This window comes from Chlamydotis macqueenii, chromosome 3 (genome assembly GCF_036417535.1).
Source record: "Chlamydotis macqueenii isolate bChlMac1 chromosome 3, bChlMac1.mat, whole genome shotgun sequence".
Classification (NCBI taxonomy): Eukaryota; Metazoa; Chordata; class Aves; order Otidiformes; family Otididae; genus Chlamydotis; species Chlamydotis macqueenii.
In genome coordinates this window covers 3,832,303-3,853,136 of record NC_141558.1, presented here as the reverse complement: position 1 = coordinate 3,853,136, position 20,834 = coordinate 3,832,303, and the positions used below count along the sequence as shown (strand labels likewise).

At 47.0% G+C, this 20,834-nt stretch overlaps 1 protein-coding gene across 2 annotated transcripts; it reads left to right on the top strand.

Annotated features, from left to right (window-relative positions):
* The first annotated feature begins 2,683 nt into the window (after positions 1 to 2,683).
* Positions 2,684 to 20,834, top strand: EFHC1 (EF-hand domain containing 1). Of its 2 annotated transcripts, XM_010124527.2 has the most exons (11): positions 2,684 to 2,746; positions 8,561 to 8,782; positions 10,050 to 10,337; positions 12,142 to 12,291; positions 13,576 to 13,768; positions 14,055 to 14,275; positions 15,057 to 15,197; positions 16,411 to 16,624; positions 17,258 to 17,405; positions 18,326 to 18,542; positions 20,625 to 20,834. In XM_010124527.2, exons 1-11 carry the CDS (start codon positions 2,684 to 2,686, stop codon positions 20,694 to 20,696), a joined length of 1,929 nt encoding a protein of 642 aa, XP_010122829.2. In that variant the 3' UTR covers positions 20,697 to 20,834. The 2 variants fall into 2 exon arrangements, with proteins under 2 accessions (XP_010122829.2, XP_086601148.1); XM_086745022.1 differs by lacking the exon at positions 12,142 to 12,291.

Below are 20,834 nucleotides of genomic sequence, written 5' to 3'. Positions count from 1 at the left end.
TTGCTTGGAGCTCCTTGTTTATCCACGCAGGTCTGCTGGCATTTTTTCCCAACTTCTTGATCGTTGGGATGAACCGCTTTTGAGCTTGGAGGAGGTTAATTCTTGAATATCGGCCAGCGTTCTTGGGCCCTGCTTCTCCCATGTTTAGTAGGCATAGTGGTGTTGGGTTGACGGTTGGACTTGATGATCTTAGTGGTCCTTTCCAACCTTAATTATTTGATTTGATTTGATTCGATTCGATTCTATTCTATTCTGTTCCCCAAGCCCTATCCCATGGGACTCTACCAAGCCAGTAGAGCCAGTAGAGATCAGAGTCTGCTCTCCTAAGTTCAGAGTTGTGAGCTTTTTACCCTCCTCCTCATCTTCTTGCCCTGTCCTTAAAGAGCCTGTATCCCTCCACTGCAGCACTCAAGCCATGGGAGCCACTCCACAATGTTTTCCTGATCCCAGCAAGATCGTAACTGCAAGATCTTTTTCTGCCACATCACTCCAGGTCCTCTGCTCATCCACCTTGACCATCACTCTGTGACAGCGCTGCTGCTAACTCTCTCTCCCTCATCATCACTAGTTTAAACCCTCTTTACCAGGAGGATCATGTACATACCCCATCCCCTAGGATATACACTCGGAGTCCTCTAAAGAATCTGCTCTTTTTCCTTCTATTACCACCACACCAATAATTTTAACTGTTATTTCTCAATATGCAGACCAAGGCTTCCGTACTGTTGTGTTTTTACCCACCAGAGGGCGAGATGTCTTCATCTGTGGCTGCCGAGAGGCCTCCAGTGCCACGAAAGCAGAGCCTTCAGCGCTAGCTCTCCAGACTGGCTTAGGAAAAAAAAAAATGCTCTTCTTCAAGCAGGCACGCAGCCAACTCTGCAAAGAGATGCATTTCCAAGCGAGGGATGTGCTTTGCTAACATCTCGCCCTCTCCATAAGCGACAGGGATTTCACCACGCAAGTCAGGCCAAAGTTTTAAGTTTCCATGAAGTAAAAACTGGAGAGGAATGGGAGAAAATACCAAAACAGAAAAAGAGGACTGTTAACTTTTGTAACTAGAAACAAAAATAGAGGCTTGTCACCAGCCACAGAGGAGAGAATGTGAGAGAAGGTAACGGTTTTTACTTCAAGCACCAGACACTGCAGCAGTGAGTTGCCTCAGAAGGATTATTTTAGCCAGTGGCATCTTTATCTGGTCTTATCCTTGGGTCTCACTGATAACATGTGCTAAGAGACGGACCGTTAGCAAACAGCTCTGTGAGATGTTTCCTTCTCTCTTCTGTTAAGCAGCTGTCTCAGGGACTAGGTCAGGGGAAGAATATGTCCCAATGTTGCCTGCTGCTCCTGTTGACTTCAGAGAGACAAGAGGAGCCTTAGCAGCCCTGGAAAAAAAAAAAGTTTCCCTCTCTGAGGAAGGCCCTGGCCCTTGCTAAGTTCAGGAAACCCACTAAACAGTGCATGGATGTCACAGCAGGAGAAATCAGAGAGAGCGCTTCAGTCCCAGCACCTGCATCTGAGTCAGCAGTCGCATTAGCAGCTTGCTGTCTTTCAGATCCGGCTCTTTCAGCCCTGCTTGGCCTTCAGTCTATTATTTTCATTTCTAAGCTCATCAGACTCATTCTTTATCTCTCACCGGCTAGCTTTCTTCTCTCTCCCACACCAGGCTTAGACAGACGGTCTGGCTGCGTTTCTCTCTGCTTGACTTCTGCTTACAAAACTCTCAAATCGAGTGCTGCCTGCCCTTGAATCGCAGCCTGGCCTGGACCATTGATAAAGAGACCAAGGAAAAGAGATACAAAACCCTCTTTTCTCCGTGGTGATTGCCTTGGCTCTCTTTTATCTCTTACGCTTAGGAATGACTTTTGCACAACCGCCTTTTCCTTGGTGGACCCCCGCTTCTTCTTTTTGCTGCTTTTTTTTTTGCTGATAAAGCTTTTTGCTGAAAAAAAATAAAAGTGTTTAAAAGAGAGGAAGTCAGTGCTACATATTAAAAACCCCCACTATTTCACAGCTAATGTACATACTACAAATATAATAAGCCAGCGCAGTCACTCCTGTTAAAATGTTTTGAGCACTCGGGGAGTGGATTTGGCCCTCCATGGCTACTCCTCTCTCTGGGCACGGCACAGGGCGAGGACAACTCCCACTCGTTTTGGAGGCCAAGAGATTTTAATAGCACGGATATAACCCAGCTCTGCCGAGGGGGTGAGGGCTTGGCAGAGGCAACACCGAGTTTACGCTGTGGGATGCTGAAAGGCTTCGGCTGGGCGTGAGGGGGGAGGAGGAACATGGCGGCGGGCTCTGCTGGGAGTAGGCCGAAGCACGCTCAAATCGCTAAGAAAACACGATTAGTGCTTTCCACAGCTCTCGGGAATGCTTCTTTTCCACACTGCGGGGACGAGGGCGCTCCGGACCCCTCCTTCCCGGCGTGCTGGGGGCGGTCCGGCCGCTCCTTCCCCCGCCCCGCGGCTCGGCCGGGCTCCACGGGCCGCGCTCCCGCCTTCCCGTTGCTACGGCAACGCTACCCTGCCGCTCACCGCGCAGGCGCAGAACTCCGCCCGGCTCAGTGCGCATGCGTCCCTTCCCGGCGAGCCTGCGCACTGCGGGGGCGGGGGGGAGGCCGGCGGTTGCCGTGGAGACGGCGTCGCGGAAGCGCGGGGAGGGAGCGCTCGCCCTCGCCGCCATGAGCTCGGAGCCGGAGCCGGGCCTCCCCTTCCTCCCGGGCTACGTCTTCAGGGACCCCACGGTGAGCGCAGCCGCCTGGCGTACCCTGCCACCTGGAGACCCCCTTGCCCCGGTCCCCCTGGGACACCCCGAATCTCAGCTTGGCCTAGCGTGTCCCCCACCCGGGAACCCCCCTGTGAATCCCCCTGAGAACCAGGCCTCTGCACCCTCACCTACTCCAGGGAGCCGTCGGTGACCTGCACCGTGTCCAGCTCCCCCGGGGAACCTGGTATTCCCTCCAGGGAACCTGGTACTCCCTCAGACCCTTCTCTGACTCCCCAGGAGACCTCTCCCCTCCCAAACTCACCTAATATCACCCCGCCCCCCCGAGGAAACAAGTTACCTACCCCCTGAACCCCTCTCCTAGGGAACCTGGTATTCCCTTAGACCACTCTCTAACTCCCTCAGGAAGCCTAGTACCTCTCAAATTCACCTGATATCCATGAGGGGACTTGGTATCCTGTGAATCCATGTCCTGAGAACCTGGTACTCTTCAAACTCACCAGGCACCCTTCAGGAGACCTAATGTCCTGTGAAGTGACCCACAAGGGACCCAGTGCCCTGTAAGCTCACTTGATGCTCCCCAGCGGGCCTAATACCCACTGAACTCTCCTCCAAGAGACTCGGTGCTTCCCAAGGCCAACAAATATCTGCTGAACTCACTTCTGGGGGACCTGAACTCTCTGAGCACACCTGGTATTCCGAACCTCATCCACAGCAGACCTGGTACTCCCTAAATTCTCCCATTGTAGTTTAAAGTCTGTTCACGGAGGATCAAGTATCCCTGAGTCCACCTTCAAAGGGACTTGGAACTCTTAGTCTTGTCCCCAAGGAACCCATTGCGTCTTGCACTTATCTGATATACCCTGAAATTGTCCTGATAGCTGTGGAAAGCTAGGTTCCCCCAGGCTCATTTGAGACCCCAAAAGCTTTCTCTGTAACTGCAAACTCACCCCATGGAGATCCAGTACCCCTGAATCCGTCCAATAGTTCCCCTGCCAGTTCATGTGGTACCCCAAGGGAAGGAATAACCCCATATTCACTTTACAGTCTTGAAACGTGATTCCCCTAGGGAAACTCCCATTTCTCTGAGCCATCTCAGTTTTCCCAAAGGGATGTGTTCTGAACTCGCTACCCGTTCTGATACTGCCCTGAGCCAGGACCCTTAAACGCACCTGGATGACCTTTGAAGGTCCCTTCCAACTCTAACCATTCTTTGATTCTATGATATACCCAGGAGAACCGACACTGTCTGAACCTCAAACAGTCCTCCACCAGAAGTTGTGCCATCCCAGTATACCTTGGAAAACAAGAATGTCCTGGGCCCACCCACCACGCTTAGAGGGACAGATACACCCTGAAGTCACCAATCTCCTGGGCAATAAATACCCTCCTGATACCCTTCTCCTCCAAAGCTCTGATACTTCCACAAATGCTCTCCTGGTATCTCCTGGAGAACAGAATCCTTGATAGTCCGTAAGGAACGGATGCTCTAGAACCTAAGAACCTGACAGCCTTCAGAGAACTGGCATCCCTCCCAGAACTAATACCACCTCCTGATCCTCCAGGATCCTTATGAGGAAGTGAAACCCTCTCAGCTCTTCCCAGGTTCCTTGGAAGACGCAGTCTCATTCTCACCCTCTGCACTTGAATTGATACCTAAATGAGGAAGCAACCTCTCCTTTTCCCATTCCCAACGGCCCACGCACTGAGGATCTGATAACCTCAAATCCTGCCAGTGCTCTTTTGATGAAGCAGTACCACAGAGGACAACTGATACTCTCTGAGTTCCTCCCAATACTGTTTCAGGCAGCTGACACCTCTGCTGTTCCTTCTCCCTGGGAAACTAATATTTTCAGTCTTGACACCATTGCTCAACTTCACCTCAATGTTACTAATGTCAGTTTGAGAAACCAATATCCTTGAACTTTCCCAGCTACTTCCCTCAGAAGCAATGCTTCCAGACTTTCGTAGGAACAGATAGACCAAGGCATGCCTGACATTTCTTTGGAATTTAATATTCTTAAGAAGAGGCTTTTCCATTTCAATAGGGCCCAGGTGTAGTCCCTTCTTCTCCCTGTTCCCTCCCAATACGTCCAAGAGAACAGGGCCCAGATATGCTTGGGTATTGCAGGATAAGGAACCTCATGTACTTGCATGTGAACATTTGTCATGGACATGCTGTACTGAAAAAAAAAAAGAAAAAAGAGACATACCTTGGGAGGTACTCCTTGTCCTTGATATTTCCATTGAAAACTGACACCTCCAGAACAAGCACTTCCATGTCTTCCTGATACATTCCCTAGAATGTGCTCTGCAGAAGGGAGAACCTCTTACCAATCCAGTCTACCCTTTGGCAAATTGTCTCAAGTGATGGTGAGCCCTGTGGCAGATCAGCCCACTCTGCTCTCCCCACGTCACTCACAGAGCCTCTTTACTTCCCAGGACAGAGACCTCATGCTTATTTGACCTTCCAATGGAAATGCTAATTCTCCCAAAGGAGAAAACCTTCCCTTCCATCTCCTGCCACCACAATGGTCCTGATACTTCTAGAGGACACTACAGTATTTCCTAGGTATCCTTGTGACAGAAGTTTATAAATCTTGATTGCTCCTCAGATGGAGTGGGGAGGAACCTCTAAAGGATCTTGACAATACTGATGGGATCTGGTGCTTCCTTAGGAAGATATGGTCCTAGCAGTGGTGGTGGTGTCACTAATACCTGTGTGACAGATGTCCTCTTGGCATAGAATCATAGAACAGTTTGGGTTGGAAGGGACCTTCAAGGGTCATGTAGTCCAACCCCCCTGCAAGAAGCAGGGACATCTCCAACCAGATCAGGTTGCTCAGAGCCCCGGCCAACCTGGCCTGGAATGTTTCCAGGGATGGGGCATCCACCACCTCTCTGGGCAACCTGTTCCAGTGTTCTACCACTGGAAAATTTTTTCCTAATATCCAATCTGAATCTGCATCCTTCTGTTCTGAAACCATTACCCCTCGTCCTATCACACCAGCCCCTACTGAACAGCCTCTCCTTGTCTTTCCTGCAGCCCCCTTGAGGTACTGGAAGACCACTCTAAGGTCTCCCCAGAGCCTCCTCTTCTCCATGATGAACTCTTGACAAGGGCTTTGGTAAACCCAGTCCAGATCGTTATGGATGCTTTTGTGGGAACCTAGTTTTCTTTATTTTCCTCAATAGGACCTTCTCTTTCCTTTATTTTGCTTGTGTGTGGATTAGGATTACCCACGGATAAATTGGCACTGTTACCAGTCTTAGTGGTGCCTTGCAGCACAAACAGTCAAACTGTTTTCTAAGTCACTGGCAACTGAGTTCTTCAACAGTAAGTGGAGTCATTTACTCATAATGAATACTCTTAATCATGCAGTAATAAAGGTTATCTCAGAATTATCCTCAGCTTAATAGTGTTATTTCCTCAAAGTCATTTATAACATCTTCAAAATCTGCAATGCAAATGTATGCCCCTAGTAAAATATTATTTCCTCTACCAGTAAAATCCTGCCTGCTTTAGCCATGCGAATGCTTCCACTGACTTCAGCAGCATTGTGTGTATGTAAGAAACAGCCACAGGACTCAGCAGAGCAGATCGTCATTTCGGAGTCACTTGATTGGTAATATTTTAAGGAGAACTGGACTCCAGAAATGGCTTTACAGGATGACCCCTAGTAAGTGCTATCAACAAACTTTGCCTCATATTTTCCAGTCTATAAAGTAGGCATCACGATATTTGTATTCCAGGTGAATGCTGAGAAGTGCTGACGAAACGCTCCGCGTTCAAATAAGATCCTGTTGTTATTGCTCAGTGCTCAGGTGCTGGAGGAACAGAGACATTGGGAGAGGGAACGGTATTTTTATGAAGCGTTACAGACTTGGCAAAAGGAAAGGTTTCATTCAGAGGAATTCCTTCAGATATGGACTGGCTGCAACTGAGATTAGGAGTTTACATTCTGGGTTTTCCCTTTTAAATTTACGTTAGTCACCCGACACTGTGAGATGTTCTCTGGCGTCCCTGCTCACCTGGGAGAGCCCATGGACTTCGGGAGTTTTGTGAATTTATGAGGTGCTTCCTTTAGGCAAGTGTGGGCCCTTAAAAGCCTGTGGACTTCTGACAAACACTGATATCGCCCAATTTAAAGACAAACTTCCTGGTTTTCCTTGAATATTTTTCACACAGATTTCCCTTAGTATTTATTTAACAGAAGGAGATAGGAGGTCTGTGGCAGGGCTAACGTTTATAAGACATTCTGTTAACATGTCTTCAGCAAATTCTTGTTTTCACCTGAACCTGTTTCCTAACTGCTCTGCCCACAACATTGCGAGATCCGTAGTACCAGTTTAAAGAGAAAACAGGGAATTACGTGAAATTCAAGTGGGGCCTTGAAGGTATAAATAAGATTAGAGGCTTAACCATAAGAGGTGAAGGAGGGGGTGGAGAAGAAGTGGTTCACAAGCCTGAGGTTGGATTGATTGCAAGTCTGGGTCTGGAACAGGAGCTGAAGCTTGTTCCTTCAGCACTAGAAATGTGTACAACTCTGTTTTACTTGGCAAAAGTCAGGGATTTTATTATCCAGGACTCACAAGTTCTCCTACTTTCTCTGGAGCACTAAGTGCTGAAAGCCCAGTGGGACCAGCCAGACGTGTGATATTTCAAATGCTTTCAGGATTGCAGGTGACATACCAGGTGCAGTGGACTGTACAGCAGGTCGAGTAGTTTGGTGTCACTCAAATCACTCAAGCCCTGCAGAGAAGGACTTGGGGGTACTGGTGGATGAGAAGCTCAACGTGAGCCAGCAATGGGCGCTTGCAGCCCAGAAAGCCAACTGCATCCTGGGCTGCATTAAAAAAAAAAAGGGTGGGGCATGTTGATGGAGTGGATTCTGCTCCTCTACTCTGCTCTGGTGAGACCCCACCTGCAGCGCTGTGTCCAGCTCTGGAGCCCCCAGCATCAGAAGGACGTGGAGCTGTTGGAGAGGGTCCAGAGGAGGCCACACAGATGCTGAGAGGGCTGGAGCAGCTCTGCTGTGAGGCCAGGCTGAGAGAGCTGGGGCTGTTCAGCCTGGAGAAGAGGAGGCTCCGGGGAGACCTGAGAGCGGTCTCCCAGTGCCTAAAGGGGGCTGCAGGAAAGGTGGGGAGAGACTTTGTCAGGGCTTGTTGTGGTAGGACAAGGGGTAACGGTTTCAAACTAGGAGGAGTAGATTTACGTTAGATATAGGGAAGCAATTTTTTACAATGAGAGTGGTGAAACACTGGCACAGGTTTCCCAGAGGGGTGGGACACACCTTGATTTAGCCCGGTGAAGGAAATCCTGTGAGTATTGTCCCCAGGAGAGGGTTAACAAAATAAATAGCCGTGAAAAACACAGAGGGTGCGCAAGGTGTAATAGCCAAGGGAGCACCATAAGGCAATAGCAGAGTGAGGAGCCTTGGTGCTCTGTACTACACGGAGTAGGGAACAAAGAGTTGTGAGGTAAATACTACAGCAGATAAAGTGCCGTCACCCCATTCAAGAACAGGGTGCCACTCAGTGCCCCTGCTGAGAATGTTGGCAATCGGGAAATTAAGTTATTTGAGTTCTTGAGGAATCTGTGCCAGTGCTAGAATTTGAGTTCACTCTGATGCTTTCTTCCTCCCACCACTTACTGTTTCTTCAGCCTTCATCTAAGCGTAAAATCTCATTGTAAATAACTGCTGGCATAGGTTATAATAAAATACTGAGGGGGCATTCTGGATATTACAGTCTTTTACTGTTTTTCTTTGCTTTCAGTAGCCCTATCTCCTAAGTGCACGCAGGATTTTAACAGCTGGATTTCCTTCCACAGAAAACATCTTTTCATCGGTCCCAGACTCTGGGCTACAAAAATGGATTTGCCTTTCCTCGGCTGCCAACAGTGGGGATTGGCGGGGAGCGACTGTATGTGAATCAGCTTTCTCAGGCTGAATTAGATGAATTATCCAACCAGAGACGCACGCTGACCTATGGGCAAGCCAAGCAGGCTCCACCTTCAGGCTTCATTCCAGCACACGTGGCTTTTGACAAAAAGGTATAAAGCAGCTTATTCCAGGAATATTGCTGGCCAAGTTCGGAGACATAAACAGGCAGCTCCAGGGTTCATGGGACAGCGTACAGCAGTTTTCAGATGCCATAGCCCTTAGTCAGAGACAGCTGAACCCCAGACTGAAAGAGGCTTTCTTTGCTCGGGAGGAGGATTATAATACGTAAACGATGTAAGACATTCCCCACAAGTTACGCTGCAGCATTTCCAGCAGGCGTTGGAAAATAAGTTTGAGTAACTCTGAAAAGCTTCAGTTTATAACCATTGCCCTGTAAACCACTGCTTAACCTTCTGTGTTTCCAAAACTATTTTAAGATTGTAACTGAGCTTAAACTGTAAAAGACAAGTCTGCAATGGGGACCCTGGTAGACTGTTTAACTATGGTCTCTCTATTTATGCTTGTGTTTGTCACCGCAGCATGTTACAGCCTGTACTGGTCCGTTAGTGTGTCCTGTGTTACATCTTTGTGATCACACCGGACTAGGAGATGTCTTGGATCAGTCCTGAGCTCACCCTTGATTTTAAACGTGCCAGTGGCACAAACTGTGAGCTGGCAGCAGCTGCGGAGCGTGCGAGGCTCGGCGGACTTGAGCGCGTGCAGGGGTTTGCATGCTGCCAGGCATCTGCGAGACAGCCTGGGGAACAGATGTGCTGTGTTAATTACTGAGGCTGTTCCTTCAGAGTAATGTAGATGTTGCTGTTTAATCTGTCAGATTCTTCTCTGCCCCTTCATTCAAGCCAGAGGAGCAGCAGGAGTTCCAGTGCTGCTAGGGGAAGTCGTGGTCTCTTTTGAAACACTTTTGCTGGCTAGTAGGAACTTGCTAGCTTTGTCATCACGTAATTACCTGGGCGTGGGGGCTGAGGTAGGCTGGGTGTGCAAGGCCTGATTGGTCTGCAAAGCTGACAATAGTAAAGAAAGCCATATACGTCATAAAACTAGATTACTGGCAGTAATCAAGCACTTTGCAGTAGGTGAAATAGCGGGTGATCAAGGAGGAGGAGGGAAAAGGCTGTATTTTTTACACATCTCTCAAACATACCAGATTTGTAAACGGCAGGTCTTGGCAAAGCTCTCCTGATGCCTCTGCCATCAGTCATAGATCAAGCTGCAGTTGACTTTGATGACTTTATAGATTACAATCCAGTAACTTTGCATGGCCAAACCACATTACAAATCAATTCTTTGTCTTAATAGACTAATTGTGGTGTTCAAATTGTTTTTCTCTCTCCCTTTGGGATATTTCCCCTTTGGCAGATTTTGAAGTTTGATGCCTATTTCCAGGAAGATGTTCCTCTCTCTGCAGAAGAGTGTTACCGGATCCGCCAAGTGTGTATCTATTACTATTTGGAAGATGACAGCATGTCCGTCGTAGAGCCTGTTGTGCAGAACTCTGGTCTTCCTCAAGGCAAACATATCAGACGCCACCGAGTGCCCAAGAACGACCGTGGGGATCATTACCACTGGAAAGATCTGAATCGGGGCATGAACATCACCATGTATGGCAAGACGTACCGCATAGTCGACTGTGACCCCTTCACACAGGTGTGTTGCTTGTACTGAGGACACTGACACAAAGAATCTCGGGAATTACAGGTGGCTGGACCTCTTAGAGTCCAATAGTCTGCATCTGGGGCTTTCAGAATAAGGTAGCTTGTAGTCTTTCATTTTGCTTTTTGTGAAGAGTTCTTTCTTCAGATCAATGGGGAGTTCAACATATGATATTAGCTGAGAGTGTGTAAATTGCTCAGTATTTTTGCCCCAGGGCTGCTGGGAGTCCATCCTTTCTCCTCAGGACTTCTCCTTACAATATAAATTCTAAGTTTATTTCTATGTCTACAACAAGTTAACTGCTTAGAGGTTCCCTGAGAGGGAAATTACTAGTCCTAAGTCTTTTCTAACTTAATACTCTTCTGTTAAGAGTAGGAGAAGGGAATGCAGTTGGTAACTCTGCACCCATCTACAGCCAAGCCAGAAGAGCAGTCATGATCCGTGGGTTGAGAATCATGGTATGAACTGACCTTTCTAAGACAGCTTATTCATTGCCTGCTTTTCTATTTCTGGCTGTTTCTGTACCAGTAAATGAAATAATAACAATCCAATTGCAAAAAAACAAAAAAAACAAAAAACAAATATCAGTTTAATGCTATCCTGTTAGATTGTCTCCAGTATGTTCTCAGCCTTGGTCAACTACTATTCTTCCAAGAAATTCCCAGGAGCAGTCCAGGAGTTGGAATGCTCCAGGGACCATTCCCAATAGGTGAGGACCATTCCCAGTAGGTGAATTACGTGCAGCCAACCTGTCCTGGAGGCTGAAAGAGTTTAGATGCAAGCTGTTCCTTGCCAGTTGGCCTCAGTGCCCGGGAATGTTCCCAAGCACATATGATGGCTGTTGAGAACATGTGGGGCCAGCTCTGCTGGAACTGGATGACTGTTAGTCAGTTCACATCAGATGAAGAGCTGATTCTCATGTACAGGTTGGTTGGTGGATGGAAAACATGAAATGAGCTATGTGGGTCTACATCTCAAGGCCACTAGTCTATTTATCATTAACTGGCATCCTCCAGGCCAGAAAACAGTGAGTTTGAAAGTGTGAACCTGCCTTGTGCGTCTTCAGGGTGACCTCACGTGCCTGTTGGAGTTGTTTGCAGAGGTGCTTCCTGGGCTGAATATTTTCAAGGGCCACTTCCCAAGGCCAAAAAGTCCATTGACTTCAGAGGTTGTTTTGAATGACTGATGTGAGTACACAAGCAATACCCTAGAGTTTGTTGATGCATCTGAGGGAAGCAAAATATCCCTTTATAAAGAAACAGATTGTCCTCTTTCTGTGGGAAAAGTACTTCTCCTGAAGCTGTTGCTCTGGCACATATCCTTGTGGCCTGAAGGTCCTTGGTGGGGCTAGTGTGGGTAACACTAACTTCCACTGTCTGGCACGTTGGGGAGCCCTAGGTCTCTTGCAAATTCAAAACTGACTGCATCTGCGGTGATGCACTGATTTAATATTTTAAATTTACATAAAAGAGACCATCTGACAGTTATTCTCCATTTAAAGCCCTAAGGCCAAGGAAAACTGTGCTCAGGTAAAATCTGAGTTAGGATGTTGAGGACAGGACTGCCCTGAGTAATTAAAAGGTAAGTAAAGCGCCAAAGCAGCTTAAACGGAAACATCTTGGTCATCTTCTGTTGTATTTGCTGTTGCAGTAGAACTAATAGTCCTGCAGCCTGGTGGTCTGTGAGGAATGAGCTTGCAGTGTTCTGACAAACACTCCTCCCAGCCCATCTGTAATCTCTAGTTACCTCTTACCTTCAGAACCCACAGCAGCATTAATACCTCAGATGACATTCCTAGGTGTTCCTGGAGAGCCAAGGAATTGAACTGAACCCTCCAGAGAAAATGGTTTTTGATCGTTACACAGAACTGCGTCGGAAGCCTGTGCACCAGTACACCACACCGTCAGATTTCGACCGACTCAAACAGTTTCTGACTTACGACAAGCAGGTGAGAGAGCTGGCAGTGATTACACACATTGCAGCCTGTATGCATTACTGAAATCTGAGTCTTGTGAGTGTCTACAAACTTACTTATTCTAAAAAAATCTCAGTCCACTGAACAGACTCCAGATTTGCTCCTTTGCTTTACCAAGAAACAAAATCATATCCAGTTGCCATTTCGGATACGGTCACCCTGTTTTGAGGGAAGCAGACAGTTTTGCTCTGGGCCATGCCTGCCATTTTACTGCCAGTTTAGTCTTAGTGACTCAAGTCTGCGCTGGGCCAGCTCTGCCTGCAATGGCTGTCGGGCTGCCTGTTTAAGAATCCTTGGGGAACTCTTGAGCATTGCAGTGTGAGGAGTTTGATTTCTGTGGCATTAAAATATAATATTTCCACTAGGCAGAAATAAGATGGAGTTTACAGTGAATGCAGCCTCCTCAGGACTGCCAAGTGCATTCCCCTCTGCCTTCCTCAGCATGAGAGTAGAATCATGGAATCATAGAATAATTAGGGTTGGAAGGGACCTTTAAAGGCCACCCAGTCCAACCCCCCTGCAAGGAGCAGGGACATCTCCAACCAGATCAGGTTGCTCAGAGCCCCGTCCAACCTGGCCTGGAATGTTTCCAGGGATGGGGCATCCACCACCTCTCTGGGCAACCTCTGCCAATGTTTCACCACTCTCATTGTAAAAAAATTCTTCCTTATCTCCAGTGTAAATCTACCTCCTTCTAGTTTGAAACCATTACCCGACTACTGCTTATGTTGGGAGCTCCAGAGCTGGACACAGTACTCCAGGTAGAGTCTCACAAGAGTAGTAAAGAATTGGCTTTAAACCTCTAAGAGGTTTAAGAGAGAAAACAAGTTTCTGTCTTGCTGTATTAAGTTTCATTATAAAAATCACTTCCCTTAAGACTGCTTCCCTACTTATTCCTGGGCAATTATTTGCTGCTTCTTTTTAATCACTTCCCCCCCAGTTTTCCTCATGCTTCTTGAACTAATTTTTTTTTGTCTTAGCATAAACTGTTCTCTTTCATTTGCTGATTTCAAGGTAAGGCAGGCCTGTCCAGCTCTCCAGGCTCCTGCTGCCCTTCCCACTGGTGCCACAGCAGCCCATTCATCCCAGTGCCCACAGTACCAGGGCCTGGTTCTTCTGTACCTGGCAGAGAAGGTTGCTGAGATGCCTCCAATCACCCAACCCATTTCAACCCACTTCATTGGACAAAGCATTAGTAATTCTAATCCATGTTGTTTTCTCTGGCTCTTTTTTCTCTTTTCTTTTTCTCCATCCTAGGTCCTTCGCTTCTACGCCACGTGGGATGACACTAACAGCACGTTTGGTGAGAATCGGCCTTATGTCATCTATTACTACTTGGCAGATGGCACAGTGGAGGTTCGGGAAGTCTACGAACAAAATGATGGTAGAGACCCATTCCCAGTATTGATAAAACGCCAACGCTTGCCCAAAACTTTTGTGGACAAGAAAAGTAAGTTTAGATTGGCTAGCTCAGCTGCTTGTGCTAGTATGTGGTGGCTGTGTCAGAGGTACACCAAGTCTGACTAAGAACACTCCAAGTATCATGGGTTTTTTGGACAAAGGAAAGTGCTTTAAATGATAAATAAATTTTTTATCTTTTGGAAAACAGTGGCAGGACAGCAGTACCAACAGTTCCCTGGAGCTATTTATAGAGTTTGCTTTCTATTTCTTTTCACTAGAAAACATTAACATCTACCTGATTGATTTATTATTTCCTTTTGCTTCCTTGTCCTTAGAGACCTTCCCAAGCTGTGTGCTGGAGATCTGTGATCAGGACGTGCTTGAGTGGTACACAGCTAAAGATTTTGCTGTTGGCAAATCTACCACCCTCCTTGGACGCACTTTCTTCATCTATGATTGTGACAAGTTCACACAAAACTTCTATCGTGACAAATTTGGCATCACAGACTTCCAGCCAGTGGAAATAAAGAAGAAACCACTTGAGGGAGTTCCACAGGTACTGCAAACAATTTCTCAAAGGAAGGGAGGGATGGAAGCAGTTGGTGTAAGCTTTTATAGTAAAATATAGGTTCAGCTTAATAAGAACCTGTAGTAAACAAGTTCAGCTTAAAGAAAAGAGCAAGTAATTTGAAAAAGACAAGGCAAGAATGGTCATAATGGATATAAAAATGGAAGTCCTCTGAAACTGTTGATTTCTAACAGCGTGAAGGACAAAGCACTTGCTAACAGTGATAGAAAGAAGTCTGATTATGTCTGTACTAGAAAATTAAACAGTGTCAGGGTTTGGTTTTGGCTGGGAAGCCAACTGGCATGGTCTGGCTACACTCATAGTACTAAACTCTCCCTCACCCTCCAAAACAGGGTTGCGAAATCCAAACTGCCTCCTGGCATTGGTCACAGTCCTTGTGACCTCCCAAACTGACCCTAGGAGTGGTTTGGCATGCTAGCTGGCCTAGACCATGAACATGGTGGAGAATAGGTTGACAGTGGAGCCTGTGCACAGGAAGGTTTAAGTATTAGTATAGCCATAGTCTCTTTATTCAGAGAAAGTACCTGGGTTTCTGACTTCTAGCTTAATTCTCATAAATATTTCTGTAAGTAGGGGGTCCAATATATGGCCAGGCTAGTGGCATCTCTGCCAGGCAGGATGTCACAGCTATTGCTACCTGGTGATGAGAGATTTATTTCCAAACAGATTGCTTCTGACAAGCTATCTTGCAAATATTGTCTTGTTCTTAGTTTCAGCTGTTTCTACTTGATATCTCCTCTGAATGCAGGTAATTCCTCCCTATAATGGTTTTGGCATGCTTGAAGACTCTCTTCAGAACTGCTTTTCTCTGTTTCCAAAGCCTCCCAGGAAAGATATAATTAAGATGCTAGAGAATGACCACAAGGTGCTGCGATACCAGATGGCCCTGGTAAGTGCTTTCCTTGGTGGTACGGTGCCAGCTTATGTTGTAGAGGCAGAAGGATGAGAGGAGCAGGCTGCTCAGGCAAGGCTGTTAGCAAATTCTCCTCTGTGCTGGTGAGAAAAGAGAGTTCCCCAAGCCAACAGTAGTGCCCCTTAGAGGATGCAGTTGAGTCGTTGTGTACTTACTGTGACAATTAGTAGCACGCAAAGGTAGAAAGAAAAACAAGGCCAGAAACTACAAAACAGACATGCTACGAAACCACAGCCATTTATGGAAAAACTCCCACTGACATCAGCACGTGACAGATGGCTCTAACTGAAACAGCATTGCAACTGGGCACTGTGCCTCTGCCTGCCTTCAACTGCTATCACAAGCGTGAGCTTGTTGTCTCTCCGCTGCTGGATCCCAACACCTGTCCTTCTCTGGGCTACTCCTGGCCACAGCATCCAGCCAGGGGCTGTGCTAGCACAGCGGCCGAGCGCCAGCGCAGAAGCCGGGGAGCCCACGGGGACGATGCTTTCCACCCACCGCAACGGCATTCAGGTCCTGGCGTTTGTGCCAGCTTTGCAGTTGGTTTATGCAAGGAGCCTCTGGCACGTCCAGCAGTAGCGATGGCATTTCCTGGGCTGCCTGGTGCCTGCCCTCTGCAAACACTCAGGGTGAATAAGGGCTTATTTCTTTTCCCTATTGTGCAGGAGTTCCTAAAGGCCACAGCTGACAAGTTCGGATCCACTTAATTTTAAACTAAGCAAGTAAACCCACTGATGTGTCAGGGGAGTGTCTTTCCTGTGACTAAGAGCTGGAAGCAGCACCAACCTCTCTCAGGCACTCATTATACTGAAAAATATAACTTTAATACTAAATTTTACAGCTGACTCTGATGAGTCATTCCATATAGGATATGCCTTTCTCTTGGATTACTCAGTCTGTGGAAACACTGAATGTACTTGGTCAGTGCAGCCCAGATTCTGCTTCTGCTAGCCTGACCAGAGCAAGTAACCTTTGAAATTCAGATACTTAATGCTGTCTAGGGCTTTGTTATGCTATGTCAGCATATCTGTAGCGTTTGGCCTACATCAAGCACTTTGTTTAGTCAGCTATAAAAAAAAAGCTACGATCTCTGGATGCTTATAAGTGAGTTACTAGGTACCCCTAAGCACCCCAGGAAAGAAAAACCTGGTTCAAATGTTCTTTTCCAAAGCCACTACCTTTCCTCTAGGAATCACCAAACCCCGAGGACAGAAAGCGTCGTTTCATCCTCTCTTATTTCCTCTCCAATGACTTGATCAGCATCTATGAACCCCGAGTCCATAACTCTGGAATCATTGGAGGCAAATACTTAGGAAAGACCAGAGTGGCCAAACCAGGCTCTACTCCAGAGAATCCCACGTACTACGAGCCCTCTGACTTTAGCATCGGTTCTACAATTGAAGGTAAAATCCAGCGTGGGTTGATAATACTCTCTGAGCATTGCTTTTCAATGCCTGCTCTGAGATGTCATTTATTGCATGGACGGTGTATATACCTTCCTTCACTGGAAAGATCTGTTCCTTCTGGGTCTCATCACGTTTGATTTTCCAGGTGACCATCTGCTGTACATTGCTATAACTCTGCTACTGTCAATGTTTAGATCTTAGGACATAATTAGGAAAAGAGCTCCGTTCTCCATATTACGTGTTCAGCTCACACTGTGGGACCTGCCACAATTCACAGGGTTAAAGCTATGCCAGGTGACTTCCAGTAGCAACGGCCTGTCCTGTAAGGAAAAATTGTCCTGTAAGGACAATAAATGTAATACTGAAATATTTAGAAACACACCAGTGCAAATGGGTGAGAGTTGTAGGCACAAGCATGAGGCCTTTGTGCTCAGCAGCTGCTTTCCTTGCAGCAAAACTCCGTTTGGGTCAGGGAATCTATTCTCACTTCAAGGACTGAAACAAAAAGCAGGGCTCGCTCAAACTTGAGCCCAGCCACAAGAGAGAAACCGTGCTCTCTCCTGGGTGATGAAGTGACTTACACATGCTGAAAGGCAAGTAACACTGCGTTCTTTAATGCCCCTTCCCCAGTGTTTGGCCACAGGTTTGTTATCACTGACGCTGATGAATACGTGCTTAATTACATGGAGAGCAACGCAGAGAGTTTCCCTGCGGCAACGCTGCAGTCCCTGAGGGATCACTTTCGCCCGCAGCAGGTGGTAAAGGAGCCTGCCAAAAGGTAGGCTTCAAAGGATGCTGTTGTGGAGCTGAGTGAGACTCAGGGTTGACAGCTAAGGGCAGTTCCAGCAGCCTCTGTGGTCTCCAGCCTGCTGTCTAATGGCTGCTCGGCTGATGATTCAGCTTTAAGAGCCTGTGTCTGCACACATACAGAGGGTTCAAGTGTGCACAATATAATGCTGCAGCTGCTGCTGACCCAAAAACTTTGTAGGACAGCTCTGGCTCAGCAGCAGAGATACTTCCAGCTAAATGGACACAGTCATTTTTTTTTCCCAAAAGACAGCAGTTAACTAACAGATGCTGTTAACAGCATCTGCATGAGCTACTTAGATGGTTGCAGGCTCAGCTGGGAATTGGTGGAGTCTTTTTTTAATTCGCTCTGGCTGTGCTTATCAGCCCATCAGAGCCTAGACCACATCCTCTTTTTTATCTGTCTGGACACCTTTTGAGTGACCCAGTAACAACCCTATTACCTCACAACACACTTTGGAGTCATTTAGTATCATGGTAGTTCAGGGGCTCTGGTTGAAACTGTATAGAGCACACAAGGAAAGGCTTCTTGTCCCAGAGCACTTGCAGAGAAGAAGTGCATGGGAGAAATGTCCTGCAAAGCAAAAAGAGTTTACCTAATGCTCCAAGATCAAGACTGAGCTTCATAGACTCATAGAACAGTTAGGGCTGGAAAGGACCTTTAAAGGCCATCTAGTCCAACCCCCCCTGCAAGGAGCAGGGAGATCTTCAACTAGATATCTCCAAGTCCAAGCTGAGATGAGCTTGCTATAAAAACCAAGCACCCCAGAAGCCTGCTGTCTGTTCCAAAATACAGTCTGTCCAGCCGTGGTGGGCAGCCAGCATACAAGTGTCACAGTAAGGCTGCCAGAAGCAACTTTCACATTGTTTCATTCTTCCTTTCTTCTACAGTGACATCCCCATGCTTGGGACCAGCAAGCAGGAACTGGATGAGTTAGTTGTGCAGGTTCAGGAAGAATTAAAGCTCCATAAGCACTTGAACAACAAGAACATTCGGGAGGCGTTTCTTCAGTGCGACGAGGATGGCTCTGGCATCCTGGACAAAGCAAGATTCTTAGCCCTTTGTGACAGCCTGAGTGTGCCGACCAACACCTTTCTGATTAACAAGGTCAGAAGGAAGGGGTGCTGTGCATGTTGAATTCCCCTCCTAGAGCTCTTCCAAGAGAGTTCTTCTGCAAACCAACCATAGCCAGGCGAGAAAAAAAGCTATTCTATCCTACGAAGGGGAACAGCTTCAAGAAAAGGGCAAGAGTCCCAATTAGAAGGGCCTCTGAGCTGTTGAACTGAGCCTCTCTTAAAGGAAGAGATAATAATTGCTGTCCTCTAACTAAAGGGAAGAAATGTTACCCAGGTTGCCCCCCAAAATGAGCAGCCCAGTGTTTGGCTGCACTGTTACATGAAGCCTGAAAACGGCTGCTGGCTCAGGTCTGAGAGATCAGCAGAAGAGGTTGTATGTCGTGACAGGTCAGGCGCAGGCTACTGCAGAGCTACTGAGTGTCTGTGATGGGTTAAGAACACCTGGTCTCGAGGAGAGATGACACTGAGGTGCTTGGGGTACGAGCCTTAGAAAAGCTTAGATGCATTCTGGATTTAACAGCCACTGAATTGAAGAGTGGAGAACAAAGTATTGTACAAAAAATTAAAAAAATCAGAATCATAAGCACTTGGTTAACACAACTAAAACATGGGCTTGCTGGGCACTGTGAGCAACAGCATGTGGAGATCAGCGTCTGCATAGCAGAAAATGTGAGGGAAACTGAAGAGAAAGATTCGTGCAGTAGGGAATGTCGGATCCTTTCAGGAATATGACCGGCAAGGATGCTTTCTTAGCATAATGTGATATGCAGTAGATTAGTGGCCAATAAAGGCAGACTCAGAGTTTAAAGAAATCTGGCAATCTAGGCTCTGGGGAGATCTTACAGCGGCCTTCCAGTACCTAAAGGAGGCTGATAGGAAAGATGGGGAGAAACTCTTTAGCAGGGCCTGTTGTGACAGGATGAGGGGTAATGGTTTTAAAACAGAGGGAGGTAGATTCAGACTGGAAACCAGAGCGAGTATTTCCTTTGCCAAAAAAAACCCACATTTTCTAAACCAGCCAACTGTGAGCATCACAGCTGCGGTTAGAAAGGTGCAGAGGTAGGGTATTTATGTCTCTGAACCTGCACTGAATAAAGACCCTTGACCAGCACCCAGGGCTTTGCTGTAGAGTTCATCAGAGACCACTCTGCCCTAAGGAATTTACAGTGCAGTGTTGTGACAGTCCTTCCCACTCTAAGAGTGAGAGATGAAGTGACATGCCCAAGAGCATGTGGAGGACCTGTGACAATTGAGGCTGAACCCTCATATTTGAATCCCCATCTAGGACCTAAACGCTAAAAGCATGCCTCTTCTCTCGTGAAATCTTAATAAGAGCGTGTCTAGAGCCCTCAAAAGTGTGGTGGTGCTATAAATTAAACATTTGGCAGATAGTTAACTACTGTCTGGATTGGAGAGGAGCACAGCTGTCAGTCACACAAGAGCAACCCTAGTAAATCTGTCTCCAGGCGACAAGGGGAAGAAGAATCCTTTCAAGGAATTGTGATATTAGACCTTTTCCATCTCCCTGGGTGTCAGAAGGAGATTAGTTATGCAATTAAAGAAACAAAAACCCCCTTTCTTCCCCTTAAGCACACAAAGGCTATAGCTCTGTAACACAATGCAGGGTCAGGCATGGATACCAGAACTGGCTCATTAGTAGGCCTGTCTCTGAGCTCAATGATCTGTCTCCACTTTATGCCATGTGCAGACACCAAAACGACGCCAGTGAACAGCAACTGTTCGGATATGCTGCCCCCCATCCCACTTTTGGCAGGGATTTCTGTGGGGTTTCTGAAAGATTTGCTGTGGCCTATGTCAGTCTGTGGCCACACTTTATTTTTTTTGTGGATCTGTTGCCACTGTGGTCATACTTAGAAGGTGATCAGGATTAAACTCAAACACTTTAACTCTTCTCCTTGCATAGATCAGTGTCATCTATAAGTATTCAAGGTTACCTGTGTTTCAGGACTACTAAGGTGGTGGGCTCCTCCACGTAAGGAATAAGTTCTGCTCTGTCACACAAGGAGTACCTCTGGGCACTTTCCTCTAAAAAAAAGAAATTTGCAGCTTCTTCCAGCTCTTTCTTTATGTTGTTTGTTGTTTTTCCCTCCAGCTGATTGACCTATGTTGTCGTGGAGAAGACAAGATAAACTACCAAGACTTCCTTAGAGCCTTCCCCTTGTGATCTTTGCCCAGAAGCTGAAGCACAAGACCAACAATAAAATTCTTAGCTGACGTGACTTTAAGCATTGTACTTCAAAAAGGATGCTCTAGTTTTCACCTTTGTTCACTCTCCTCCGTCCGTCCTTGCTACAGCCAGCTG

What these genes read in the sequence shown, in the direction of transcription:
- EFHC1 (XM_010124527.2), top strand. Translation starts at nt 2,684, where the DNA reads ATGAGCTCGGAGCCGGAGCCGGGCCTCCCCTTCCTCCCGGGCTACGTC. An exon ending in ACGTGGCTTTTGACAAAAAG is followed by an intron (nt 8,783 to 10,049) that starts GTATAAAGCAGC and finishes CCCCTTTGGCAG; the next exon opens with ATTTTGAAGTTTGATGCCTA. An exon ending in TGCGATACCAGATGGCCCTG is followed by an intron (nt 15,198 to 16,410) that starts GTAAGTGCTTTC and finishes CCTTTCCTCTAG; the next exon opens with GAATCACCAAACCCCGAGGA.